Consider the following 27955-nt stretch of genomic DNA (forward strand, 5'->3'; position numbering starts at 1 on the left):
ATAGTTAGATTTATAAATTGTGTGTGTGTGTGTGTGTGTGTGTGTGTATATATATATATATATATATATAAAATTCAGGAAAGTGTTTACTATTACAATTACACATACTTAGTGCTATGTGATTTTGAATAATGTCTTTTTTTTTTTTAACCACATATTCTATTCTACATGACCGCCAATTTTGTTAAAAAATATATCATAAGTGCTTTACATTGGATTGGGGATTATTATAACCATACCTCTAATTGGATTACTTTGGAAAACTCAGATTACTAAAGCGTTATTTAAGCATTCTGTACTTAAAAGAAATTACAATAAAAATTTTAAAAATCAAGGAGAAAATACTAGATATGGACATATTTCATTTATTTTTATCTATAAAATTTCAAGAGAATTTTGAACTTTTTTTGTGATCTCTCATTGTATATGGGGTTTCATTAAATCTAGATTATTGGTGTCTCATTTTTACCATTGTTGTTTAAGGCCAGTGTATGCACTATTCATAATAGCAAAGACATGAAATCAACCCAAATGCCCATCAATGATAGATTGGATAAAGAATACTATACACCATGGAATACTATGCAGCCAGAAAAAAGGAATGAGATCATGTCCTTTGCAGGGACATGTATGTAGCTGGAAGCCATTATCCTCAGCAAACTAACACAGGAAAAAAAAACCAAACACCACATGTTCTCAGTTGTAAGTGGGAGCTGAACAATGAGAATACATGGACACACAGAGGGGAATAACACACACTGGGGTTTGTCAGAAGTGGGTAGGGGAAAGGAAAACATCCAGATAAATAGCTAATGCATGCTTGGCTTAATACCTAGGTGATGGGTTGACAGGTGCAGCAAACCACCATGACACACATTTATCCATGTAACAAACCTGCACATTCTACACATGTATCCTGGAACTTAACATTAAGTTTTTTAAAGACTAATGTATGCAAACACTCCATAGTAGAGTGTTCTTGGTTCTAATGTATAATATTTTGGTGAGAGGGATATATTGTTTTATCAAAATTTAACTTCTTGCTGGAGGAATCACGTTACCTAACTTCAAACTATACTACAGGGCTACAGTAACCAAAACAGCATGGTACTGGTACAAAAACAGACACATAGACCAATGGAACAGAATAACAAACCCAGAAATAGGGCTACACACCTACAACCATCTGATCTTCAACAAAGGTGACAAAAACAAGCCATTGGGAAAGAATTCCCTACTCAATAAATGACATTGGAATAACTGGCTAGCCATATGTGGAAGAATGAAACCAGACCCCTTGCTTACAACCATATACAAAATTCAACTGAAGTTTGATTAAAGACTTAAATGTAAAACCCCAAATTATAAAAACCCTGGAAGATAACTTAGGCAACACAATTCTAGACACAGGAAATGGTAAATATTTTATGACAAAGATGCCAAAAGCAATCAAAACAAAAGCAAAAATTGACAAATGAGATCTAATTAAACTTAAGAGCTTCTGCATGGCAAAGAAACCATCAACAGAATAAACAGACAACCTACGGAATGGGAGAACATTTTTGCAAACTATGCATCTGAGAAAAGTCTAATATCCACCATCTATAAGGAAGTTAAACACATTTCCAAGAAAAAAAAGAACAACTCCACTAAAAAGTAGGCAAAGGACATGAACAGATGCTTTTCAAAAGAAGACATACCTACAGCCAACAAGCATATGAAAAAAAGCTCAATATCACTGATCATTAGAGAAATGCAAATCAAAACCACAATGAAATGCCATCTCACACCAGTCAGAATGGCTATTAAAAAGTCAAAAAATAACAGATGCTGGTGAGGTTGCAGAGAAAGGAAACACTTAAACACTGTTACTGGGAGTATAAATTAGTTTCAGCATTGTGGAAAACAGTGTGGTGATTCCTCAAAGATCTAAAAACATTCAATCCAGAAATCCCATTACTGGGTATATACCCAGCAGAATATAAACTATTCTACTATAAAGACATGCACACGTATGTTCACTGCAGCACTAGTCACACAATAACAAAGACATAGACTTGGCCAGGTGCAGTGGCTCACATCTGTAATCCCCGCACTTTGGGAGGCCGAGGCAGGTGGGTCACTTGAGGTCAGGAGTTCGAGACGAGCCTGGCCAACATGACAAAACCTTATCTCTACTAATAATACAAAAAAAAAAAAAAATTAGCTGGACGTGGTGGCCTGGGCCTGTAGTCCCAGCTACATGGGAGGCTGAGGCACGAGAATCACTTGAACCTGGGAGGCGGAGGTTTCAGTGAGCTGAGATAGCACCATTGCCCTCCAGCCTGGGTGACAGAGTGAAGCTGTGTCTCAGAAAAAACAAAAAGCAAAACAAAACGAAAACAAAGACATGGAATCAACCTCAATGCCCATCAGTGGCAGATTGGATAAAGAAAATGTGGTACACATACACCACGGAATGCTATGCAACCATAACAAACAACAAGATGATGTCCTTTGCAGGAAAATGGATGGAGCTGGAGGCCATTATCCTTAGCAAACTATGCAGGAACAGAAAACAAAATACTGCGTTTTCTCACTTATAAGTGGGAGCTACATGACGAGAACACATGGACACAAAGAGGGGAACAACAGACACTAGGACTTACTTGAGGGTGAAGAGTGGGATGAGGGTGAGGATCAGAAAAAAATAACTACTGAGTACTAGGCTTAGTACCTGGTGACAAAATAATCTAGACAACAAACCACTGTGACATGAGTTTACTTATATAACAAACCTGCAATATGTGCCCCTGAACCTAAATAAAAGTTTTTGAAAATTCACAATTAAAGAAAAACTAGCTTTTCAAACTAGGTTTGAAGCCAGTGAGAAAAATAAAAAGATTTTACCCATTATTCTAAATTCTGACAGTTATATGACTGTGATAATTTAATTATTAAACTTGTATCACAGCCTAAGTAATCTCACCTAAGGTCTCAGAGAAAACAATCAAACTTCATTTACTGTAGAGCAAAGCCATATTTTATTTGAAAGGTGTGTCCACATTAACCATAATGTAATATTTTTGGTTTAGCATTGAAATCATTTCAACCTTTCACATTAAATATGTAATACTACTTAAGATTAAACTTTGTGTGCAGATGTCTATGCGAGGAAAGCATCCCTAAGGTAAACAAACATCCCAGTCAGCATTTCCCAGTCTACATGGGCTATAGAATTGCTCTTTAATTCATGTTGAGTCACTTTGTACATCAAAGATCTACACTCACCTGGGAGAACTGTTTGTTTAGTTCTTGGAGGGAAGACTCTAAAAGGGTCATGTTAGAAAGGCAAAATTTGTTAAAAATATTTCTTCCTAGAAAGGTCCAAGAGAAGGCATCATCCACAATGTATCCTGGATAGCTATCACACAGTTCTTTTCGTATATCTTCTGAAGTTGAATTTTGCTTTAACAGCTAAAAGCATGTGTGAAAAGAGTAAAATATGAATGTTAATAATTGTAGATGTTCAAATATTCTAGTCTTCAAGGAATCTAAGCGTTCTTCAAAATAGCCATTTTAAGGTCCTCCATTATAGCAGCTATTAAAATAACAATAAAGAACATATAATTTACCCATGAGAACTTGTAGAGTGAATGTATGAATGTGGTAAATTCTTGTCATTGTTATTATTTAAATGATTTATATATGATTTATTTGACTGAACTCATTTCTTGTCTCTGACTAGAAAACCTCAGCATACAGAGTCTTTGCTTATAAAAATCTTCATGCATAAAAATCTTATTCATTTTTTCTGGACATTGAGCAGCGGTGTCCTAACTCAGGTGTCCTAACTCTTCATGACACTCATGGGAAACTGGTTGTGATCTTTGGAAGACTTCCAACAGAAGGAGCTTCGAGGTCTATTCCTAGGATGAAGAGTGTTTATTTACAGAAGTGTACAAATATAGATTGCTTCATTTGCAAAGCAATTCTTCCATCTAAGTCTTATATATAGAAAGAAAAAGGAAAACATATATGAAAATATATAATAGCAGGCATAACTACTAAAAGTAGTCACTGGAAATCATTTTCATAATGGAATCATCATAATCTCCCTATATATTCATAATTTAGGCCAGTCATGATGTAGCAGTATTTTACCAATAATATTGATCATATTTACCATTATTAAGTTGTTTAGATATTTACAGAGCTAATGATAGTTTGTTGTCAGACTTAAGGGGTCCATCTTAATAATTAATTCTTATTACTCCATGAGGTGAGGCCAATTTCATCCTCCTCTTAAGTGTATATTACAAAATATACATGCTACCTTCTAGTGACTCAAATTCTACAAGTAATGGAACAAGGCAGAATCTATTTATCTAGGATGTACTATAAGTGTTAGGCCTTCTAGTCATTCATCCATATCTCTCTTCTAACAGTCCACATAAACTCACCCCAAAATGATTTCTCTACTCATTCTTGCAAGTGTTGCAGAAAGCAGTAAAGAGAAAGAAAGAGGAATCAGAGAGATTGCTGACACAGACATCAATATATCATCCTAATTTTTACATCTCTTCCCTGCTCCAACTATTCTAAAAATATGTATCCATACATAGAAATTTCATTTTTGGCTTATCTCCCCTGGATATATAGCTCTGTGCTGCCTCACAAAATTCTGAAATTTTATTCCATATGAGAAAGAGAACTTGGGAGTTTCAATACGATAAAGTAGCATTTTGGAGAATAGCATTGCTCTTCTAGATATTAAAGAATTTATCTGATCCAATGCAAGACTGTCTACTTCTAGGAACCAATATGGAAGAATTAGAATGGAATAGAATAACGTTCTCTAATTTATACACTGTACTTGATTGGGGGAAGCTTTAGACTGGGATTAACTGGGCATATTGAGAGACTTCTATGCCAGACAAAAAACATTAGAAACCTCAAATATTACGTAAACTAGACTTTCAATGTCTATTTTGGACAGATTGAAAAGTCCTCTATTTTGGCCAGCATGGGCAGAGTTGATGAGTGTGATGCCATTTCCTGGAGTCCACTTTCGTGCTGGCCTTTGACTCATTTATATAACTCAGTTTATTGAGATGCCTCAGTTGTACAGAGTGTTAATTTAAGTATAACTAACGAAGACATATTCAGTAGCAGTGGTTATGGTTATCGGAATGTTAATAAACTTTAAAGACATGTCTCATGATCAGATGAAAGAAATGGTTGCTATACAACACATAGATATATTATTAAAAATGCTTGTGTGTGTGTGTGTGTGTGTGTGTAGATGACATGAGGAAGGAGAAAAGAAAGGTGAGTGGGAGAAAGATAGCGAGAATAGTATCTCTAATGCCAAATGTTGAAAATGATGTCTTTTCATTTCTAAAGAGCACATAAAACAAGACTTAAATACCTATGGGACCAGCCAAATAACTTAAATATATGAATCTGGCCAGATGAAAGACAATAAGGAGAAGTGGTGACTGTAGTTACAAAGAGCACGTGTTCTGCTTAAAGGCATGCACATTCAATGTCTTAAAATCTCCGTACACACACTCACACACACATTTAGCTCAGAGGCTGCCAGTTCACACCTCTGATAGAAATTATGTTCATTATCTTGCAATCTGGGAAATCTTGAAGTGGATGGTCTCTAGGACACAGAGAAATCCATAGGTAAGCTCTCTAAAATATGCTAAGAAAAAGGATTTTCCTACTTCGGGGCAATATTTTCCTTAGCTCTAATTTTTCCTAAAACTTGATTAGTATGGATGAGGCAGCAAATTCAAAGAGCATTATAACTTCATTTGGTCTTTTTTTCTTTCCTGTTTCAGAAAATTAAAACATGACATATAATGCCACCCTAATTTCTTATTAAATGAAAACTTTAAGTTCAATTAAGGGACTTAACAGGGAAGTAAATAAATACTCGAGATCTTAAGGAATTCAGAATGTCTTACAATTAAGCTGTTTATTGAAGAGTTCCTAAGAAAAGAAGTTGCCTAAGATACTACTCTAAATAGGAAAGGTGCTCCAAACATCTTGCTATTTGAGAGATCCTTCTATTAACCTAAAAGGCCTATGTTGAATCACTCTACTCATTACAAAACTGAATCAAGTTACCTTTTCCAAGCCAAGAATTCGTGCGAGCACTTGACTGCCATTGAAAGTATATGTTCCGGGACTTTCCAAATCAGAACTTGGACTGGGAAATACTGTGGCTGTAATCAAAGAAGGAACAGATTGGCATTCCAAACACACACAAATGCACAGGACAGCATGAGAATCCATAAACATCATTTGTGACTTCATATACCCTACAGCAAGGATGTGCTCAAATGTGCCTCTTCCATGAACATTTTATACTGGAAAAATGGCAAATTCCATGAGTTTTTCTTTTCCTATAAAATTGTGATGGCTTTGGTCTGTTCTTATTTTTTTTCCAATCATTTAGATGTCATTTACTTTCATTCCAGTCTGTGACATTAAACTTCATCACCAATATTCTTGCCCAATAAACCGAATCATTTCTGTGCAGGCCTGGAGGATTTGAGGTACCTACACTAGCTCCACAGATCCATCATATCCAACATCTGTTCAAAGGATCTGCCAATGCACATCTGGCGATAATGGTCTTTTCTTTTAATTATCCAATTGGGACACTGAAATCTGCTTAGAATCATAAATTCCTTTCTCCAAGTGGTTTCTGAATAATATTTTAGATCAAATAAATGGGATAAAGCAATTAGCCTGGACTACAGTATACTCTAATTAAGTAATTCCCAATGCATCTTCATCTAGTATTGTTTATTTATGATGTAGCAGAGTTTTCTGGGTTTGGAGCATTAGCTAGAAGACTACATTCATATCTATAACATGGATGTTCATTAAGCCAGTATATTGACTTTTATAAATTTAATACAGAAGTCTGTTGTCATCCTCAGAGCAAAGAATCTTAATATTCAATGGTACCAGTGACTCATCAGCAGTAGGGCCTAGGCTTTATTTTAGTGCCCACGGGACTGAAGAATTTGCCATCTGATTCCTTTAGACTATGGAATGTATTTGTTAGATAACTGGTCAGAGTGAGAAACATAATCTGTGGCTACCAAGCAAAGCAAAACTTACTAGACCATAACATTATAACCTTATTTCTATGGTGCTTTAACCTACTCAGCCAAACACCCACAGATCATTCATAACAGAATATTAACTCCTCAAAACCATTCACCACCATGTTCCTACTATATTAACACGGAACTTTTTTTTTTTACTTGCTCCATCAACTTGCATTGGAATGTTATTTAATATCATAAAGTCTTAAATATCCCATGACCTTTTTAAAGAAACTCCCTTTTTATCCAGAGCACCAGCCATATTTCAACATACAGGAATCTTGTTTTGTTCACTAATATATCCCCAGCCCCTAAGACAGTGGCTGCTTAGTATTAGGGACTTAATAAATATTTGTCAGATGAATGTGAGCCAGTCGTGCTGTTTAAAGCATTTATTTTTTTAACATGTGGCTTCTAATCAGTGTTTCTCAAGTCCACTTGGAATTGAATCAGTTGTGCCTAAGGCTCAGGAATGCAGCTTTTGAGGGAGTAACTCAGGAAGATTCTCTGCACGTGTAATTTGAGAGCTACTGGCCCAGATGTGAAGCAAGTCCACAGTCACACTGAAGACTGTGATACTGAGCATTAAGTGTGAGGAAGAAGCGTACAGCTGAAAGAGTACTGGCCTGCAAGTCCTTCTAATGCCAGCTCTGCTGTATGGCTATAGACACAGCGCCTAACTTTGCTGAGCCTCATATTTTTCATCTGTAAAATGGAAAATCTAGACAAACCTCTGAGATTGTTTCCAATAATTTTTAATAATGGGCTTTCTAACCCATCCCTGCATCATCTCATTGCAGACAACGTAAGAGTCTAGAGTCAGTTCTGGGAAGTGGTGCAATTCTCAACATGTAGGCTTTTGCTCCTGTAGGGTATTTCAGTAAGAACTTAATTTCTAGTTATTCTCGACACCTTTGCGTAATTGCACTGCCATAATCAGGCAACCATGAGGAACATTTAGATCTCTCAGGGATATTCTAAGCATTCCATCTTTGTTTGAAAAGTTTAAAGTATAAACCTTTCAAAGATTAGACCTTTACTGTTCCATAAGGCTTGTTCTAAACTCTACAGAAGAAAATAGCTTACCTAGTGATGCATGCCTTCTTTCTGGAACTTGGGTGCTCTGGAATGATAAATTGCTGTCCTTATCCAGGTTGGATGACTTTCTCAGAATCTCACTAGAGAAGAAAAAGCAAGAACTCTATAACTTCTCCCACATTAATTTTAGTTAGTTACAGCAATGTATTATGTGGCAGATTCCAGGGCTGTCTGAGGACTTTCAAATATTTAATATAGTTTCCAGGATTTTAATGGAAGAATTCACCTAACCACACACCAATGAATATATAAGGTCTCTTACGAAGTATATTTTTATTCAGAGAAAATGGCCTAGATGATGTTTAAAATAGTTATTTTTACTTTAATCTTGTAGAAAGGACATTTAAAAAGACATTAGAGATAAATACTTAAAATATGTATGATATATATTTTTCTTTTAAAAAGTTGATAAGTCCCAAATAAATGAGAATCCAAGAGTGCTTTGGGGACTGAAAGAAAGGTCTGCTTATTTGTCAACATTAAAAGAAAAATAAGTTTTCTATGTTAAATTATAGATGGCCTTTTAAAGATTTTCAACACAGATGCAAGGAAGAAGAAAAAGGTCAAATATTTATTGAATACCCAGTATGTGCCAGGAATTATGGTTGATGTCATCACAGATGGCACCAGGTATAAAAAGAATAACATTAAAATAAATTTTCCATTGCACTGAATGTGTCAAGGCAGTAATAATTACATTATGGTGCCAGGAATCCCTGTACAACACGATCACACTAGGTTTTGGAAGAAAACATTGCTGGGCCTTCCCACAATTAGTAACCCCCTCTTTTCTAAAAATTCACTTTTTGCTTAGTTTATTATTAAAATGGAGATGATCACATTTTCTTGAAAACTGGATGTATCAAAAAGCGTGTGCCTAAAATAAGTATGTATGTTTCAAAAATAAAATCAGTCTAAATGCCAGGATGCAAATAATTTTTAGAATTCCAAAAAGTTGGTGAATTTTATGGAGTTATTTATAAAAACCTTGAGGTACATAACAATGGCTATAAAAAGATAATGGAAAAGCAAGAAATTCTGCTTACTACCGTGGTTCAATTTGACTTCCGTTTTAGAAAGAAGATCTGAATCCTGGTTCCAGGGTACTTTGTGATTTATAATTGGAAAAAGAAAAAGAAGTGATATTTGTTTTCATTCCCTAGTGTTTTTCCAATATTCTCCATAAAATGTACTTTTCGCTCCAAAAGTTCCGCATTCTTAATATATATTTGAATTATTCATGACCCTGACTGTATGCCCCTAAATCTTTTTACATTCCTTATGCTGACTATGTGGATGGGAAAACTGTTCAGGTAAAAAATAAGAACTGACCTGAACATTTTCCCTTTTCTCAAAAAGAAGTTTTAGAAAGTTTGAGAAAGTCGAGTTTACTTTTCTTTTTCTCAACCTTTTTTTAGTTTGGCTTGAAATCCTACGAGGACTATTGAATATCAACACATTTTGAAAACAAAAGCAAAAACTGCCTTCATAAAAATTTTAAGGACTAGGGACAGCAACAAAAATGAAAGGGAGGATGACGAAGATCAAAATGAGCAATGAAAGAGCAAGAGAAAATAGACTGAATAATGAATGGTGGTGAGGAAGTGGGGAAAAAAAGAAAGAAGAGGCAATAGGAAACTGAGAAAGTGTGCTCTTGGAGAAGCAAAAGCTGCATCTGCCCCACAGAGGACACTTCACTCATCTTCCCACATTCAGATAAGAAACCTAAAATTACTCCCACGAATAGCATTTAAACACCATGGAAAGACAAACTCATTCCCTTCCCAGCAAGCAGCTGGCTCTGCAGCTCTGAGCTTGCTCACCAGTAAAATGACTGCTCCTAGACAAGGACCCACAGCAGCTCCCATTCTAACAGCGCTTTTCTCTCACCAGGAATTGCCCAGTATGACGTGGTTGCCCACATCCTTTTATACAGCCTTAATGTGTCCTTTTTTTTTGGAAGTGAGAGTTGGATATCACTTGTGCTTTGCTGTTCCCCTTCCTGAAAATGTTCTCCAGTTTCATTTTGCATTAACAAGGTGCGGTGTGACAGCATGTGTCTATTCCCATTACACATCAAAACTGTTTTCTTTAAACTCTTAAAATTGAAACCACAAAATAAATGTACAACAGTGTATGTGCGTAAAAAGATGAATTAATGCTGTCAGTTGAAACACAGCTTACTTCCCCCCCAAACAAAGGCAATTAATTCTATTAACTTCCTATTAACCTACTTAAAGAGGGCAAGAAAGTAGCTGGTCTTACTGAGTTAATGGCATTCCCTGAAGTTTCTAATGAGCAGGATCATGCTTATAGACAAAGCACTACATGCTTCTTAGAACAGTGGTTGAGAAATAGCACCCTTCCCGTTATTTCACACAAGCACTTAGTGCACACTTATGTCATATCTATCTGCACCTATTCCCACCACTTTTTCTATTTCCACTGTGACATCTTTGGGAAAAGCTGCCATGTCTTATTTATCTTTATATTCCCGATATCTAACATAGTATAGGACCATAAGATCTGATGGCTGATTAAATAAAAAGAGACCATATTGTTGGGGTATGGCAGAAAGTACTTTAGAGTTAGAAGATATCTTTGGAATTTCAGCTCTCTCTTTCTAAAAGATTCCAGCTATTGTCTCCTTCATCAGCAAATTAGCAATGATAACACCTACCTTGCAAGGTTGTTGTATGACATGAGGTGTGTGTACCAAGAGTCTCTCTTGGCCCTGTCATCATAGGTACTCATCAATATTAGCTCTTGGTCAGAGTACCCATAAAAGATGTTGCAAAGATGCAACCTTCACCATCAGTATGGAACTGGAGGCCCATACTTTAGATGTAATCCCTTCAGAATCCTAGAAACTTCAAAAGCTCCGGATGCCAAATGGATGTACCCCATTATTTTATAGATCTGGAACCTACAAGTATTGACTAGTGATATGGAATGAGGCACAGGCCCTCACCCAGAGTTGTATAACCCCTTCCTCATTTTATGGATTTATGTAACTTCTTTATCTATTTATGAGATAAATATTCCACCAGTAGTGTGTACCAATTTCCCCCTTTTTAGACTGTGAGGTTCTTAAGAAAAGCCTACAGTGTACTGTGTTGGCAGATAGTAGGATGTTTAGCACATGACAAGCACTGGATACTTGATAATGAAGAACGTTACTTGGAACAACTTACCACTAAAGCATCTTTTTTTAAATGGCTGTGGCCTGCTCTCCATTGTTGCATATCTGATTCTGCAAGGATTCTTAAAGAAGGAAACACCCAGCCATAGTCCCAAAGTTATCATCTTACATTGTACCTACCATATTCATTTAACTCACCGACATTGACTACGTTCTTATTTATGTAAAATAATGGGCAAGTAAAACAAGATTTTACAGGGATTATGGTACATTAATGAGAATAGCTAAGTAAGGACCAGCACAAAGGAGGACTGGAACACATGACAGGGCCCCTAAATCTGAGTTAGTACCATTTGTATTTCTTATAGAGCAAGATTCTTACTCACATCCTTAATGCAAGCCTCTTGCAACCAGAAAAATTTTTCCTTCAGCCTTCTAATAGCCCAGTAGTTCTCAAGTGTGGATAATTCCCCCTACCCCAGGGGACACTTGACAATGTCTGGAAACATATTTGAACTTGACAATATCTGGAAACATATTTGATTGTCACAACTGTGCGAGGAGTGTCACTGACATCTCGTGAGTAGAGGCTGGGGTGATGCTGAAACATCCTACAATGTACAATACAACAAAGAATTATCTGGTCCCAGTTATCAGTAGTTGAGAATCAAGGTTGAGAAACCCTGTACTAGACTATGACAGCTAATGGAATTACTGAACTCATCCCCATTTCCAGTCTCCATGACCACATCAAATCAGGAGAGATAAAAGTCCTACTCAGGAGCTCTAAATAGCTCCAAGGAAGTCTCAGAGACTCTGTCTCATACTGGATATCTCTGGGAAGTATATGAAAGTATTACACAAAACTTAGCTGTCCCCCGAATTGGGGACATAGGCCCATCTGATTCCAGAAAATTCAACCCTCTGGGTGAACCAACAAAACCTGAGTCAAATCACAAGTGGCCCATGGCATCAGTTTACCAACTTTTACTGGACCCAGCCACATGCACGGTACCATGGGCATGGCTCAGGGCCTCTCCTCTAAGATGGTGAAGATGTAGATTCTGCCTCAGTGACATTTGTAGGGCTCTATTTTGGAGTGGAACTCAATACGGGAAACATTTTGGATTTAAGAATTCCATCATTCTGAGGGGAAAAAAAAACTAAGCACTGAATAGATTTTACTTGTTCTCAGACATGTCTACCAATAGTTACTTTCAGGAAATGTCACATTTATATATATATCATCTTAATGGTAAAATGCGTGTACTTCTACTGGGTGTTTTTTTCCTATGAGTAGGAAACATCAGTACCTGTGTAAGTGGTACTGTGTGCCATGGCATAATCTATAAGAGGAATTCCTATCAGGAAAGGGACATATGGTAAATCCTGGGAAGAAAATTCTGACATTCTTTTTTGTCTCTAAGGGTTAGTTAAATTTACATATGTATTTTTTCTCATTTCCCCAGAATTAGAATTACATGGGTATGTAGTGGCACCTGGAAACATACGAGATTTGCTGTAAGTCTAGTTCTGATTCCACTTCCAGATGGCATTTATCACTAACTTTTAACTGCAAATAAGGACTAAGGACACTGTAGTGGTTTGAGGCCCCCTCAGTGATTTGACGCAGTTGTCCTTCCTGGATATCCCAAACAGAAGTCACCCACAGGAAAATTTTAATTGTTTTAATGATTCATATTTCATCCTGACTCTCATTCCCTAAGGATCATCCATACTTCAGCTATGGATATCTGTCCACATTCAAAACATATGTCTCTCATAGGTGGCCCAGTTATAATCCAACAATCTGTGTCAGTTAAAACATTAAGATTTAGAAATGTCTTAATATGTTACTGTGTCCTAGGGTTTTCTGCATTCTTAGGAAAAACTTTGGAGTTAGTTATAGTATATAGTGAGTAGAGGCCAACTAATACATTCCCAAAATTTGTTGGGCTATTACTATGGGCAGATTAGGGGGTATCCTACATGTGCCAGCAACACACAGAATATTGGGAGAAGGAGATAACACCACTGTATCTCTCAGATGACACTGTGCAGATTATGTTCTACCTAACCATGAAACAAGCAGACTAATTTGGCAACACTGCAAGGAAATGTGTAATCTCTCCATCACAGTAGCAAAGCTATCGGCCTATTCCTGTAAGACAACTATGCAAGTGACTCTATTTTTCCCTTTCGCTGAATTCTGGCATTCTTTCTCCATGACCTATCTCAAATATACATTCTGCTATTCTGGTAACCACCACCCCGTCTGTTCTCCACGACCACACTCTTAAAAGCCTCTGAAAGAACTCTCCTGGCATCTGCCCACCCACACCTATCTCCACTTCACTAAGATACTCTCCAGTAAGATCCATATTCCTCAGGCAGAAACAATGTGTTATGGTACCTGTGAAACTATTCACCATTTGTTGTATAATATTCTGGGCACAGTGAGACTTAAACAGACATTCATTACATTTACCATGTTATATAGCAGTTTACCTGTTATCTTGTCTCTACTTCTCTCTTTCCCACTTGAACTGTAAGTTTATATAGGGCAAGACATATGCCTCATTCATTTCTGTATCTGTAGTGACTTGCATAGCCTCCAGCATGCTGTATGAATTCAGTATGTTCTTATTGAATGAATGGTTGGGCTTACATAATAATTAAGACATTCTTCTACTTTGTTTTTGATAAATAAAATTTTAACCATTCTTTTTTTTACTTTTATCAATTTGATTTCATAATTATCAATATCTCTGTTTAAATTACATGTAATTATGTTTTAATTCATGTATCTCTTTGTGGTTTTAACTATGTAATAACAAAAATGTAATACTAACACAAGCTAGAGGAAAGTTTTAAAACTCTTAAACTCTTTTTGCCTTTTCTTTTTATGCTGATTTTAGCTAACATGGTTACCAAATGGTTATAAATTAATCTAAAATTAATACAAGAAGAGACCTCTACATCCTTTCTCATCTATATAACCAAATGAAGGCAAACATCTATTTTACTTCCAGTTATCTTACACTCCTAATAATATCTTTTGGTTAGTTTCTAAGCTCATCCATGTTTTTCAATATCAAACCAAAGCTTGACACTTTAAAATTTGACCTGACTAAACTCTGATTAAATATTTTTTCAAGTTCTGCAGGAGCCATACAATAGGAGCAGAGGTACGAATTTAGAAGCCGCAGGTCACGAACGAGTGTCAACAGAAATAGGGAGCAAATCCACAGAGGCAATTGCCCCCAGGATCTGCAGGAAAGCTGAATCCCTTCTCCAAATAATGACCCTGTACGCTCTGGGGAACGATCTTTGCCATTCGCCAACTGTGTGAGCAATGGCACATGGCCAGGGTCTCCCACGGTGCTGATAGATTCTGAGAGGCAGTGTAAGGAGGAAAGAAAAGGGTAAGATCTGTGATATTGGATCATCTGTTGTGCAAATGAGCAAGAAAACCGTAAATGTAATTGTTTCTTTTTTCAGACAGCTAGTTAGAGTCAATGCCGAGTACAGTGTTGGATTTTTTTTAAACATCTCATCCTGAAGCTAATGCTTAGAGAAGTATGAATTTAATAACAGAAGGCTGGTGCCAGACGCAAAATCACATCAAAACACTTGGCGACTGGCCAACAAGTAGTGACTGCAGTGTGATCACGTCTTTCAGAAGAGCATTCTATTAAAAGAAACATGGCAGGCCTCTTTTGATGAGACCAAAGGTGACATTTTTTCCCCTCACTTACAGAACAGAAAAGGAAGACGGTTTTGATTCCTAATGAGGCTACGCTGGTGAATCTTCCTTCACTAAAGGGAAGAAATTTTAGTGGAATTGTTTATCTGGTAAAATATATGCCAGTTTCATTGCACAGCTATATAAAGCATAAAAGTTAATAGCATGATGGGAAATTAATGCAATTTTATTATTGTACATAATTTTCTAAATTAAACTCCAATTACTTAGTAGTTTAGAGAAAATAGTGAATATACAGCAATATACAACTTGAGCTAGACAAACTACCTGGAGATTAGACTAAAACTAAGTAAAGCAGACATGATCAGCCATCTAGAGAATAATCAACAGATGATAAAATAAACGTGGACTTTAATCCTCCTTCCAAAACCAACTCAGTGTCTCATCTCATGCAACCCCATGAGTTTGGTTCTCTATAAAATTAGATAGACAAATACTTCTTTAGAGGGAACTGTAGCTGTCTACTTCTTAGATACTGTTAATTATGTCCCTTATAGTTCTTTGTAAAATGGTAATCCAGTTTGTAAATGATGGATATTAATTTTTCTCAAAGCTCCTCTAATGCCTGGTTCACACAATGTCCATCTCAAGTAAACCTCTTTGTGAAGATTTACCTGATTACCTCAGCTGAAAGCTCTCTTTCTGCTTTAAGTATACAGGGTGCCTTCCTTCAGCTTCCCTCTGGCACTCTTCATTGTACTATCTCCTATTATTGTTACTGATTTAATGTTTTCCCTCCCCTGCTAGAACATCAGCATATATTATTCCTAATTCATCACTCACTTAGTGACAAGCATAGAGACCATCAACACTGGAACAAGAAGGAATGCCATTTTTCTTTGCATCCCACCTTTGAACTGATTATACAAGAGGGAATAGACCCTAGCTGGCTGTGGTCTTCTTACAGAATTAATTACACACTGGTGCTCATTGAGGTCATACTTGCTTATGCCTAGAACTGTGCCGTTCTCATAGACAATGTGTCATGTCATGTCATTTCCCTGCTAAAAACTTTCGGATGGTTTCTCCTTATACTAAACACACAATGCGAATTCCCTTACCTTTTCTTTCATGATCAGTTCTGCATGCTCTGGTCTCTGAGGTTCCTTTTCTACATATCCCTATCCCTTTCCTCATCCCTTGCTGTGTTGCAACCATGTTAGCTGACATTTTGCTCATCTAAATGGTTGGGTTTGTCCCCACCTCAGGATCATTTGCTGTTTCTCTGCATGCAACACTCTCTTCCAGATATTCATATGCTGCTGCTGGTTTTTCCTTGTCCTTGTTGGTCTCTACCAAGATGTCACTTCTATCAGAGGCCTTCTTTTGACACTCTATTAAATCCCTACTTTACAATTTCTACCTGTTAACCTATTTTATTTTCTCACTAGCACACTCATTATTATTAATTATGCTATTTATTTATTTGATCATGCTGTTGCTTTCTCTTCCTTTAGAATGCAGGTAACAAAAGGATAGAGAAATTGTTTTATTCACCTCTGTATCCCAGTGCCTAGAATGGTGCCTGGCACATAGAAGCCTCTCAGTCTATTAATCTATTTTTTAAATAGATTAATGAATGAATGAATGGACATCAGATTGTTTTAAGCATCAAGCCTAATTATTGAAACAACAAAATCAGTGTGAATCAGCAACCCAACAATTAGGGGTTCCAAGTTGTGTCTCATGACAATTCTTAACATGTTTATATTTTTTGCTAAACAGGTTGCAGTTGCGCTCTTAAAGTATCACCTATATTATTTGATGACCAAAATCATGAGAATGGTATTAAAAGAGAAATTGTGCTACATGCTAAGGAATTTAGTATTAAAGTTTGGCAACTAAATACCTACGATTATAGATAAATATAATATTTTCTTGAGAGACACTCAAAAAATATCTCTAACAGAGAATTAGTTCTTGGTTGATTCAAGATTACAATATTGTTTTCAGTTCTGAAGACAGATAGGCTTCTGGGAGTCTCTTTAGGTTTAGAATCCCAGGAAGGAAAATTGAAGTTGTAAAGTCAGGTTTTTAATAGTTCAGATTCCCTATTCATTCTTCAACTGCTCCTTACACCCTACAGTAGAACACGCAATAACCTCATTTAAAGGTTGTCATTCAATTACGTATACTTTTAACTTTATTACTTTGAATTTCAGCACCCTTAATTTCTTTTCTTGCACTTCCTGGGTTTTATTGTATCTGAAAGTATCATGCAGGGTAGTACCAGTATGTCATTCTTCCAGGATGATGGCCATGACACTTATCCTACACTTATGACATCTTATGCTTGTGACGAGTCTCAGGCAATGTGTCACTGATAATTTAAGGTTGGATAGAGAATCTTTGAGGGATGTAAAGGAGGACTACCTTAGTCACCCATCTTATAAAGCAAATTTGAGACATTCACCCAAAGTAGATTGTACTCAATCTCACATAAACACAGTTATTCCAGTTTGTACCTACTTCGTTATTTCATATTTAGATCATCACATTTATAGACATAGAAAACAAACTTGTGTATCTAAGCTTGCATGGCTTCCTGGCTTATCTCATAAGGAAACAAGGTTTGAGCTCTCAGAGTAATTGAACACACTTGAGAAGTGCCCCCACCTGTCTTTAAATAGTGCAGCATCAATCCCTTTCCTACGAAGCAGGTCCTGTGGGCCATAGGGGGTGTCTTTGCATTTAGAGTCTGTGTCACATAGTAGGGTCTGCAGGAACGGGAAGAATCCAGTACTAGGAAGGTTTCGAGGTGCGAGGTAACCTAAAATTAAAAAAAAAAAAAGCAGTCATTACATCACGATGGCACATTTGCCTGGGAAAGAACATAAATGCAGCAACTCTGCTTTGTGAAGTTACCTCCTGGATTACCACTATCCACGTCCCCCAGCCGAGCCCCAACTCTGCAACTAACATTCACCACTAAGTAGGAGCAGTCTTGGAGGGTGTTATGTTTAACTTCCCTTTTCTAGATTTGCTAATATGTATAAAAACACTTAAAAACGCCTGGTTACCCCATGAATTCCCTTCCTGGGATTTATTCTAAGGAAATATTTATGAGTAGTTGCAAGAATATTTGCCAGAATGTTTTAAAAATAAATCAGTGTATCCATATGATAAAACACAATGCAGCCAATACAAATGTTGTCAATTAATACAAAAAGTATTTGTAACACATTGTTAGTTTAAAAGAACAGATCAGAAAACAGTATGAACAGAAGAGTCCTAATCTTTTAAAATACACACACACACACACACACACACACACACGTGTATTAAAAAATCCAAAAGATTGTATCACCAAAATTCGATTCATGGCTTTTTTCCTGGGTAGTGTATTTCATTTTATTTTCTTCCTTTTGACTGTATATTAACTATGTTTTATCACAATTTACATGTCTTCTTTTGTGATCAAAGTAGGTATAAATGCAGCCATTCTTCCAAAAACCAGGAGCTATTTTTGGTCTCTTTAAAATTTAACATTTTAATTATCCTATATACACAACTTCTTTTTCCGATTTAAAAACCAATAGTGAATGGTATGAATGAAAATGCAAATTTTCTCCAAAATTAAAGTCATACAAAACAGTAATTTTAATAGTAAGGGGTTTTGTAAACTTTAACATTTGCTTTATAAAATACGATGATGGCATACACATGAGTCATGACAATAGGCAAGCTGGGAAATACACATCTTTTCACAATTAGGTTTGCTATGGAAACACTAGATTTCTTCCTTTGGGGGACTGCACAGACAATGAACTTTCAAAAAAGGCAAGTTTAGGAAAATTTAGACTAAAAAGCAAAACTTTAATCTCCTCATGAATGTGTTTAAAAAAAAAAAAAAAAAAAAAAAAAAAGAGTGCCAGTACAGGTCTGTTTTCATTTGAAAGAGAAAGGAGAAAAGTGGGGAAAAAAGAGAGAGAGAGAAAGAGAATGGTAAGAGCAACATGGCCATGCATTAATCTACCAGTAGAAAGAATAAATAGGTATTTGATTCCAGTAACTTAAATACAGGTCTGTATAAAGAAAGAGCTGGGGGAAAAAAATAAAGAGGGTAAAATATGAAACCTGGCCAGAAGAAAAGCAAAGAGGGAAAAAGAGAGATTGGATAATGCTATACTGTTGACCTTAAAGATGGTAGAAAAAGCTGAAAGTCAAGGAATGTGGGGAGCCTCTAGAACTTCTAACCAGAACAATCTAGAAGACAACTTTTCCTATAGAGGGTCCAGAAGGAATGCAGCCCTGCCGACACCTTGGATTTTAGCTTGCTGAGACCAAATTCTGGACTTCTGACCTCCAGAACTGTAAAATAATAAGTTTGTGTTGTTTTAAGACACTCGTTTTGGTGTAATTTATCACAGTAACTATAGAAAAAATAGTTTAGAAATTAATGCCAGTATGAATGAAAGATTCGAAAACTTAGAAGAAATTGGAGAGAACTGAAGCCCGTCAAACTATTCACCACTTCCTTCCATGTGGACTCTCTTTGACACCAGAGACATTGGTGCCTTTCCTAATGTTAAACCTAAGTGAAAATCACAGTGAACCAATAATGATTGCCCACCAATGTTTTCATCATATGCAATTCCCTGAATAAAATAGAGAGTAGCTGCTACACTGCCTGTTAGCTTTTCATGTCATCCCTCTGCAACAAAATTTTACCACAGTGAACTACATATGGCAAGACCTTTAAAAGTCTGCAGTGGAGGTTCACCGTGCATGGTAATCCACCCTGTCACACAGACCTCCGCTGTAGCCTCTCACTCAGGGTGTGGGACTGCAGATGAGCTTATTCCTACTCTCTCTCAAATACATGCAGTGGCTGATTTGAATGGAAGATAGATGGAAGGGCAACAGAAAGAGATGATCAGATGACCCCTCTGCTCTATGCCACTTATCAGCGTGATGGTGTGGCTGAGTCGGGCAGTACTGAAAAAATGAGACACTCAAGAAAAGCCATATTGTAATACAAAGAGAGGGAAAGAAGGAAAAAGATGTCATGGAAAGAGCTTTCAGTGACATCCAAATTATCTTTCCTGGCATTCATTACAAATTGCAAATGATTTGAGAGGAATTTGAAGGAATTTAACCCACCACATTCTTTGGTATGATATCTACAGAGGACAAAACCTAATTTATAGGAAAATTCATCACAGAGTTTCTTTAAAAATAAACTCCCATGGTGTTGAAAGTACGGACAGTCTATTCTTTGCACAGTTTTTTGATAATGGATATTTAACGTGTTACATGGGATCGTGCAAATGAGGAATTGATTCAGGCATGCACAAGTTTCATTTAACAGAGTGCCATGCAGAACATGGATGACTTGCACTATTTATTTTACCATAATCTTTTAATCAAGGCCTATACCCTCATCAATGTAAGGGTGCCTGTTGCAACAACAATGACAACAGTGATTTCTTAAGTATCTACTGTATCCCATGTACTGTGCTAGGCATGTAACATTTACTTATGTTATTCATCCTTCCTTGACATCTACAATATACTTTCTCATATACATCAACTTTTCATAAATTCTGGAAATCCTCTAGAAGTAATATCTGAATTAAATAGAATTAAATTTCCTGTAGCTTTCTTGTAAAAAATATTTTTTCCATTCTCTTCCCATCTCAGTTATGTATACAAATAAAAAGAGCAATGGTGGAATCAAAACGTTACACATTTTAAAGAGCTGCTAATTTTAACTTGAGCCCATTCTATCCTTGAAGGTGTTTCTGGCACTTTCAGGTCCTGAAATTACATTCCCTTAAGTTCCCCAGTGCTAGGATAAAGAAAAAAGAGAAGCTTCTTTCTTTCACAAAACTTCCGTGCAGCAAGCATAGGAATTGCAAAATTAAGGCTAATAATTGAATGTCTATGTTCCCAGCCAAAGCACAAATTTAAGGACACAAGTAAAGGAAGATCATGACTGTGCAAACCATGGCAGCCCCATACAGGTTAAAAAAAAAAAAAAAAAAAAAAATCTCAGGCAGGGTTTTGAGATAGAGTTTGTTTAAGCAGGATAAAGTCCTTGGTACCATGATTCCCAAAAGTCTCACCCCAGGATAACATTCATGCCCATCTCCAGGAGAAAAGCTATTGAAGAATTTGCCAGTTTCATAGGGTCAAATTCAGAAGATGTCAGCATCATCTGGGAGTAGGGTGAGGTATGTGTTGGTTGGCAAAATCCTAAGCTGGTTATGGCTTAGCTTCTCAGGGGCTCCAGGCAAAGGCAGTGAGCAGCCAGCCACCCATAGGTGGGGAGAGGTCATTCTCACTGAATGGATACAGTCTACCTCATTGACACTGTCCAGTCATAACATTGACACAGTCCACGTTATTTCAAGGAGTTGAATCAAACCAAACTATAAACAATTTTGGGAACAAGCCACCAATGAACTCAGCTTTAAAGTAAATCAGATTCATTTTTCATTGCTGTAAGAATGAAACTAGAATTATAAAAACAGTTCTAAGAATTGTTTTAAATGCATGCTTTGTAAACAATTGTGATATCAATGGATACATGTAATGTTTACCTCAAATGTAGATCAATTTTGATTTTCCTTTTCCTTTCCTCACAAAAGACTCTATTCCAAACACTGTTAGTGTGACAGAACGTAAAGATTAGCGTGATGGTTCTCCAACTTTGATCCTTGGACCAACACCATCAGTGTCACCTGGGAACTTATTAGAAATAAAAATTTCAGATCCCACCCCAGATCTCCTTAATCAGAAACTGTGGGGGTGGGGTTCATCAATCTGTGTTTTAATAAACTCTCCAGGTAATTCTGATGGACAGTGAAGTTTGGGAACCACTGGGTTAGACTACAAAGCTTTCCATGAGAATCAGTAAATTTTAAGCTTGTGGGCCATGCTGTCTCCATCACAATTACTAAATTTTGCAATTATAGTGTGAAAGCAGCCATAGACAATGGGTGCCTCAATGAGCCTGGTTGTATTCCAATAAAACTTACAAAAACAGGCAATAGGCTGGAATTGGCCCTCGGGCTGTAGTTTGCTGACTCCTGGGAGGATAGGCTTTCTTACAGTCCTCTCCCTCCTTCTCCTGCCTTGTTCACTTTCTGTTTTCACTTTCTCCCCCCATCCTTCTTTTCCTCTTCCCTCATTGCATCTAATCGACTTAATTCTTTTTCCTCTATTTCTTAATGTTTTCTTCTTTCGTTTTCACTCACTACTTCCTCTTTTCATTCAATTTCCAACTCCTCTTTTCCCTTTTCCTCCTGCTGCTGCCTTTCCTCCCTCCTCCCCTCTCTGTATTCATTGATGCAGCCACGTATACAATTGTCTCTCAATATCTTCCTTTACTTTGTCTTTTTCACCACCATAGAAGAATTTTGACTCACTTCCATAATAAATTCAGGAGCACGATGCTCATTGGCACTGTCTAGAGAAGTACTATTTTCTATTTATTTTATTATTGCAGAAAGTTATGTCACAGTCTTTTCAGGAATGAAGCTACTTCCATTTGAAATCATTAGGCTCTGGAAATATTCTGTAGGCTGCCTTGGTGATATTTGTACATATTATAGGAATGGTGGAATCGGAGACTTTCCACTGTTTCATTCTGTTTTTCTCAAAACAGGTCAGAAGACAACCTAGTTGGTATTTTTATATTTCCAGGTGAAAGGCATTTAGTCTTTACCCCAGTGAAGAATAGAATGATACATTTTGGAAGGAAAATTCTGACTCAAAAAAAATATGGAGTTACTCGTTTGAGAGCATTATACTTTTCTCAGTTTTTTTGGATACAGGGTCACAGGGGCAGAATAAGTGTCAGGCCTTCTGAGCATACAAATAATGTCTCCTTGTCAAGCACCACAACAGGGATTTAACACCATAACAAGAGTACAGAATAAGACAAGCATATCCTAAACATCACCTGCAAACAATCAAATACCTAAATGTGAATTTTAAAAATATAGGAAAGGAAATGAATCTTAGACATATATTTGTAATAATTTATTAAAGTTTTTTTAATCTTCTTATAGTTTTCAAGCACATTTTGTTCTTAGTTACATTTGAAAAGACGATTTAAATTGTAAATAATATAAACTTGGCCTTTCAAAGTAGTTCAAAACATTGTATCAGGAGCCTGTAGATCTGTTCCTATTCTTCGCATGCACCTTTCATTTGAAGGATGAGTCTACTTACTGAGAGGAGGTGTCCTGTCCAACACCCACCTTCAGATAAAATAAAATACACCAGCTCTTCCTGATTCTGGTCCCTCGGAATGAGGGCTTCTATACCTATGTGGCCTAGAGTGACTTCAGCCTAGGGCTAAAAACCAATATGACTTCGAACCTGCAAATAGAGACTCTAACCTAGTAAAACTGAATCTTTTTAAGAGACTGGATAAAAAAAAATAAGCTATTTAAAAGAAAGAACAAACCTTACATAGTTCTTAGCACAATGCTTCCCACATTGTAAACAATTATTAAATATGTGAATAAATGCATGGCTGTAGGAACCCCTGGGGGAGTCCCAGGAAGACTGCATGACTCAATACTCTAACCTGATACACATCTTTATGTTTATTGTTTGTAGGACAAAGGTTCAAATTGTATCCCAATGTTATAGTAAGTTCAATGGATAATATTGCATTATCTTCACATGCCTTGTAAAACAGATTTAATTGATTAATAAAATCAATAATATTTATTGTTGTAGGCCCTTTAGGTGTTGGTTTTTCTGAAAATCTAATTAATACACATTGACATCCATAAATGTCAACCTCTGGATTTATTATCCACAAACTGAATCTGTTCACCATCTATTCAATAATATTTACTGAGCAGGTATTGTGTACTTGGCACCAAGAAAGGTGTTAAGTAGGGTTCATCCTTCTATTTTTTAAAAAATTGTTCATCTTAACAGCTGAAAAATATTACTCTGGGTTATGATGGAAAGAGAGAAAAAGAGAGTATGTGAATCTGGTTTATAAGGTCATCCCAGTTTTATTAAGTAAAATGCATATAGAAATCATTTGTTTTCCAAACTGCCAGAAGTATTGTGTGCTAAAAAGTGTGTATTTGAAAACAAACAAAAAACATTCGTTAAAAAAGAAACCTTCAGCTGGGAGCAGGGGCTCACACCTATACTGTCGCACCATGGGCTGCCAAGACGGATGGATTGCTTAAGCCCAGCAGTTCAAGACAAAGCCTGGGCAATGTAGCGAAACCCTGTTTTCTACAAAAAATGCACACTCAAAAAAACCCACAAACTGTCTCAGCATGGTGGTATATGCCTGCAGTCCCACCTACTCCAGAGGCTGAGATAGGAGGATCACTTGAGCTCAGGAGTTCAAGGCTGCAGTGAGCCGTGATTGTATCACAACACTCCAGCCTGGGCAACAGAGTGAGATCCTATCTCAAATAAAATAAAATAAATAAAATAAAATAAAATAAAATAAATAAAATATAAACCTTCAAGGTTTTGAAGGAATTTAACATACATCATTTCATACAAGCTCCATGACAATTCTGTAAGATAGGCAGGGTGAGTGTTCATGCCCATTTTGTAGATAACCTCAGAGAAATCAAGCAATTTGGTCAAAGTCCAAATAAATAATCAATAATACATAAACATAAATAATAAAATGCCAGAGATGGATCTAGAACGATATGCTAGATGACAGTAATGAAAACAACATGTTCAGCTAAGCTTCAGAATCTTGGAGGAGGAAACAGACTGAGGATTTGAAAAACAGATACACTTCTAGTTTTGCTGTTGAATCAGTGAATCACCAGGGGGTAAATTAACCTAGGACTGGGCCGGGCGCGGTGGCTCAAGCCTGTAATCCCAGCACTTTGGGAGGCCGAGGCGGGTGGATCACGAGGTCAGGAGATCGAGACTATCCTGGCTAACATGGTGAAACCCCGTCTCTACTAAAAATACAAAAAACTAGCCGGGCGTGGTGGCGGGCGCCTGTAGTCTCAGCTACTTGAGAGGCTGAGGCGGGAGAATGGCGTGAACCCGGGAGGCGGAGCTTGCAGTGAGCCGAGATCACGCCACTGCACTCCAGCCTGGGAGACACAGCGAGACTCCGTCTCAAAAAAAAAAAAAAAAAAAAAAAAAAAAATTAACCTAGGACTCTATTTCCACATGTCCCAAATTGAAGATAATGGATCTTGCCATCTCACAGGGCACAGGGAAGATCAATTAGGCAATGCTTGTGTAAGGTACTATGAGCATTGAAGACACAAGGCCCCATGGAACCATGAGTTACCATTGCTCATCGGGCTCCTCTTGCATCATTGGTCTTATTTTCCACTTGCTGACTGTGGCTTCTCTGCTCGAACTGGTCTCCCAGCTTGTGCCTTGAGCCAGTGAATGGTTTGGAGTGTTGCACGATGTACTTCTCTTCCTAGTAATTCATAATATGTACCTGTATCAACCAGTGTAGTGTTTAAATTACTGTGTGCTCAGTGGGTGTGGTGCCATGATACATTTTCCCTCCTTCTCCCCAGGCAAGTCTTGCTTCATAGCACAGATTCTTTTCCAAGTTCAAATCCATTGGCAAAAAGGTAGACTGTAGGTGGCAAAGAGGGCTGAGGCAAGACGCCTAATCCTGAAAGCAGTGATTAAGGAGGTCCTGTACTCAAAAGGTTGGCACCTGAATATGCTCAATGGCTACAGCCACAAAAAAACAAGAAAAAACCCTTGGGTCATTTGGGTGGGTGTCCTACAATGTCAGGATCTTTCCCACATCCCCTGCATCCCTCATAGCTGCTGCTAAGTACCACAGCCAGACAGATTTTGAAAGGTTCAAAAAGTGTCCCAGTGTCCCTATGGACACTTTTTGTATCTTGAGACTCTGGCTATGAAACTATAGGCAAGAGGCATTGGGGAAAGATCTCTGCCTTCTTTATATCTTTGGATTATTGCTATTATTATTTTTTAAGGGAAGCGGAGTTCTTAGAAGGCAGTCTGGACTCAGGACCTTGCTGTCTCTTTGGATGTTATCTCTTTGACTCTTAAGTGTACACCTGAATTGATGGTCAGCCCAGAAGACTCCATAATCCCACCTTCCTCCATGTCCAGATCAAAATGTAGCTCCTTCTCTTCTGAATATTAAAGAGACCGCGCTGGGTGACGGGTTCCAAAGATCATGGCCTGATCTATTTAAATTTTAGACAAAATGTTTTGATTCAAGGCTGGGAGATATAACAGTAACAAATACATGACAGATAATAAACTCCGTTGTGGACTGAATCTGGGGGAAGTTTAAAAATAAAAATCTCACTCATACTTTCAAAACATTTCCACTTAACAAGGAACGTTGAGTTCTTCACCAGGCACAGTGGCTCACGCCTATAATCCTAGCACTTTGGGAGGCCAAGGCGGGCGGATCATGAGGTCAGGAGCTTGAAACCAGCCTGGCCAACATGGTGAAACCCCGTCTCTACTAAAAATACAAAAATTAGCTGGGCATAGTGGGGAGCACCTGTAATCCCAGCTACCTGGGAAGCTGAGGCAGGAGAATTGCTTGAACCCGGGAGGTGGAGGTTGCGGTGAGCTGAGATCGCGCCATTGCACTCCAGCCTGGGCGACAGAGCGAGACTCAGTCTCAAAGAAAGAAACAAGGAAGGAAGGAAGGAAGGAAGGAAGGAAGGAAGGAAGGAAGGAAGGAAGGAAGGAAGGAAGGAAGGAAGGAAAAAGGAAAGAAAAGAAACAAGGAATGTTGAGTTCTATGGCTCGTCTGGGGTGAGTAGGGTTTATTAGTCTTTTTAGCATTTTGCTAAAACTGGCATTTTGCTTTTCTGAAACTTGTCTTTTAGTAGCAAAGATTCACAATGGCATTTTAAAAAATCTCCCTGCTATGGCCTTTTGCAAATAGAATCCTGGCAACTATTTTTCCCCTCTAAATATAAATTAAAGTTTTTTAAAATAGACCCCTAGAATCTCATTTCCTTGTAGGACATTCTCCCTCTAAAATTTAGCCTCCTAATTCTCCTTAGATGAGGCTAACCAGGAAAATGGTTTTTAGCCTCTGGGCAGGTCTGAATTAAGCTGGGTACGCATACACTGGTGTTGATTGGTCATATCAGAAAGGCCTGGTGCTGGTGGGTTAAGAGCCACTGTGCTGAGCCCCATTGGTTGCAGCCCCTCCCCTGAGATAGTCTCCCTTTCCACAGATCCAGCAACACCACTTAGCACCCAGGAAAGGAGGGGTACCCTGGAGGAATGGTTCACCGGGGGAGTGGTACTTCCTGCAGCACCACTGCATCTGTTCTGATTGAGGAGGGAAGTGCTGTGCTGATACTTAACTGTGTTGCACTAGGCATCTAGGAGTTAACTCACAGAGCCTGCACTGAGAGAACGAGTTGAGGATTTAATTCCTCTCCTGTTACTGTGATCTCCAATGTGATGCTGGGGTTTGGAGGAGTAGAGTGGGGAAGCATCAGGGATTTCTCTAAACCAGACTCTGGAGCCAAATGAGTTTAGGAAACTAAACTCTATCTCCCCTTCTGGGAAAGCCAGAATATATTTGCATATTAAAGATTCTGAAAAGTTTTTCAGTAAAAAACCTGAATAACTTTGGTTAATTCCAGATTTCCACGATCTGATTACAGAACATGTTTTCCTTGCCTTCTTTAAATTTTTCTTCCTGTTTTTTAGGGTAGCATTGGATAATATGCTTGGAATGAATATTCCATGGGGCACACTTTGGAAAACAGAGCCTTAATCGATGATCTCACATATTCCCAGATGAAAAGATGCCTGGAATTGAAAAGTTGTTGTTTTTTCCCCCCTCAGGAAGAAACTTCTTACGTAAGAAAATATTTTGGTTTCGAGTCTTGATGTTCT

At 37.5% G+C, this 27955-nt stretch overlaps 1 protein-coding gene across 1 annotated transcript in view; it reads right to left on the reverse strand.

Moving 5' to 3' along the window:
• Positions 1–27955, reverse strand: part of ABCA12 (ATP binding cassette subfamily A member 12) — a 209334-nt gene that overhangs the window by 115166 nt on the left and 66213 nt on the right. The window contains exons 3-6 of the mRNA XM_025404754.1: positions 17735–17888; positions 8199–8290; positions 6121–6218; positions 3271–3456 (exon numbers count right to left, since the gene is read on the reverse strand). Of these exons, the coding sequence (XP_025260539.1) occupies positions 3271–3456; positions 6121–6218; positions 8199–8290; positions 17735–17888 (530 nt within the window). The remainder of the gene's footprint in view (positions 1–3270; positions 3457–6120; positions 6219–8198; positions 8291–17734; positions 17889–27955) is intronic.

This window comes from Theropithecus gelada, chromosome 12, assembly GCF_003255815.1.
Source record: "Theropithecus gelada isolate Dixy chromosome 12, Tgel_1.0, whole genome shotgun sequence".
In the NCBI taxonomy this organism is placed as follows: Eukaryota; Metazoa; Chordata; class Mammalia; order Primates; family Cercopithecidae; genus Theropithecus; species Theropithecus gelada.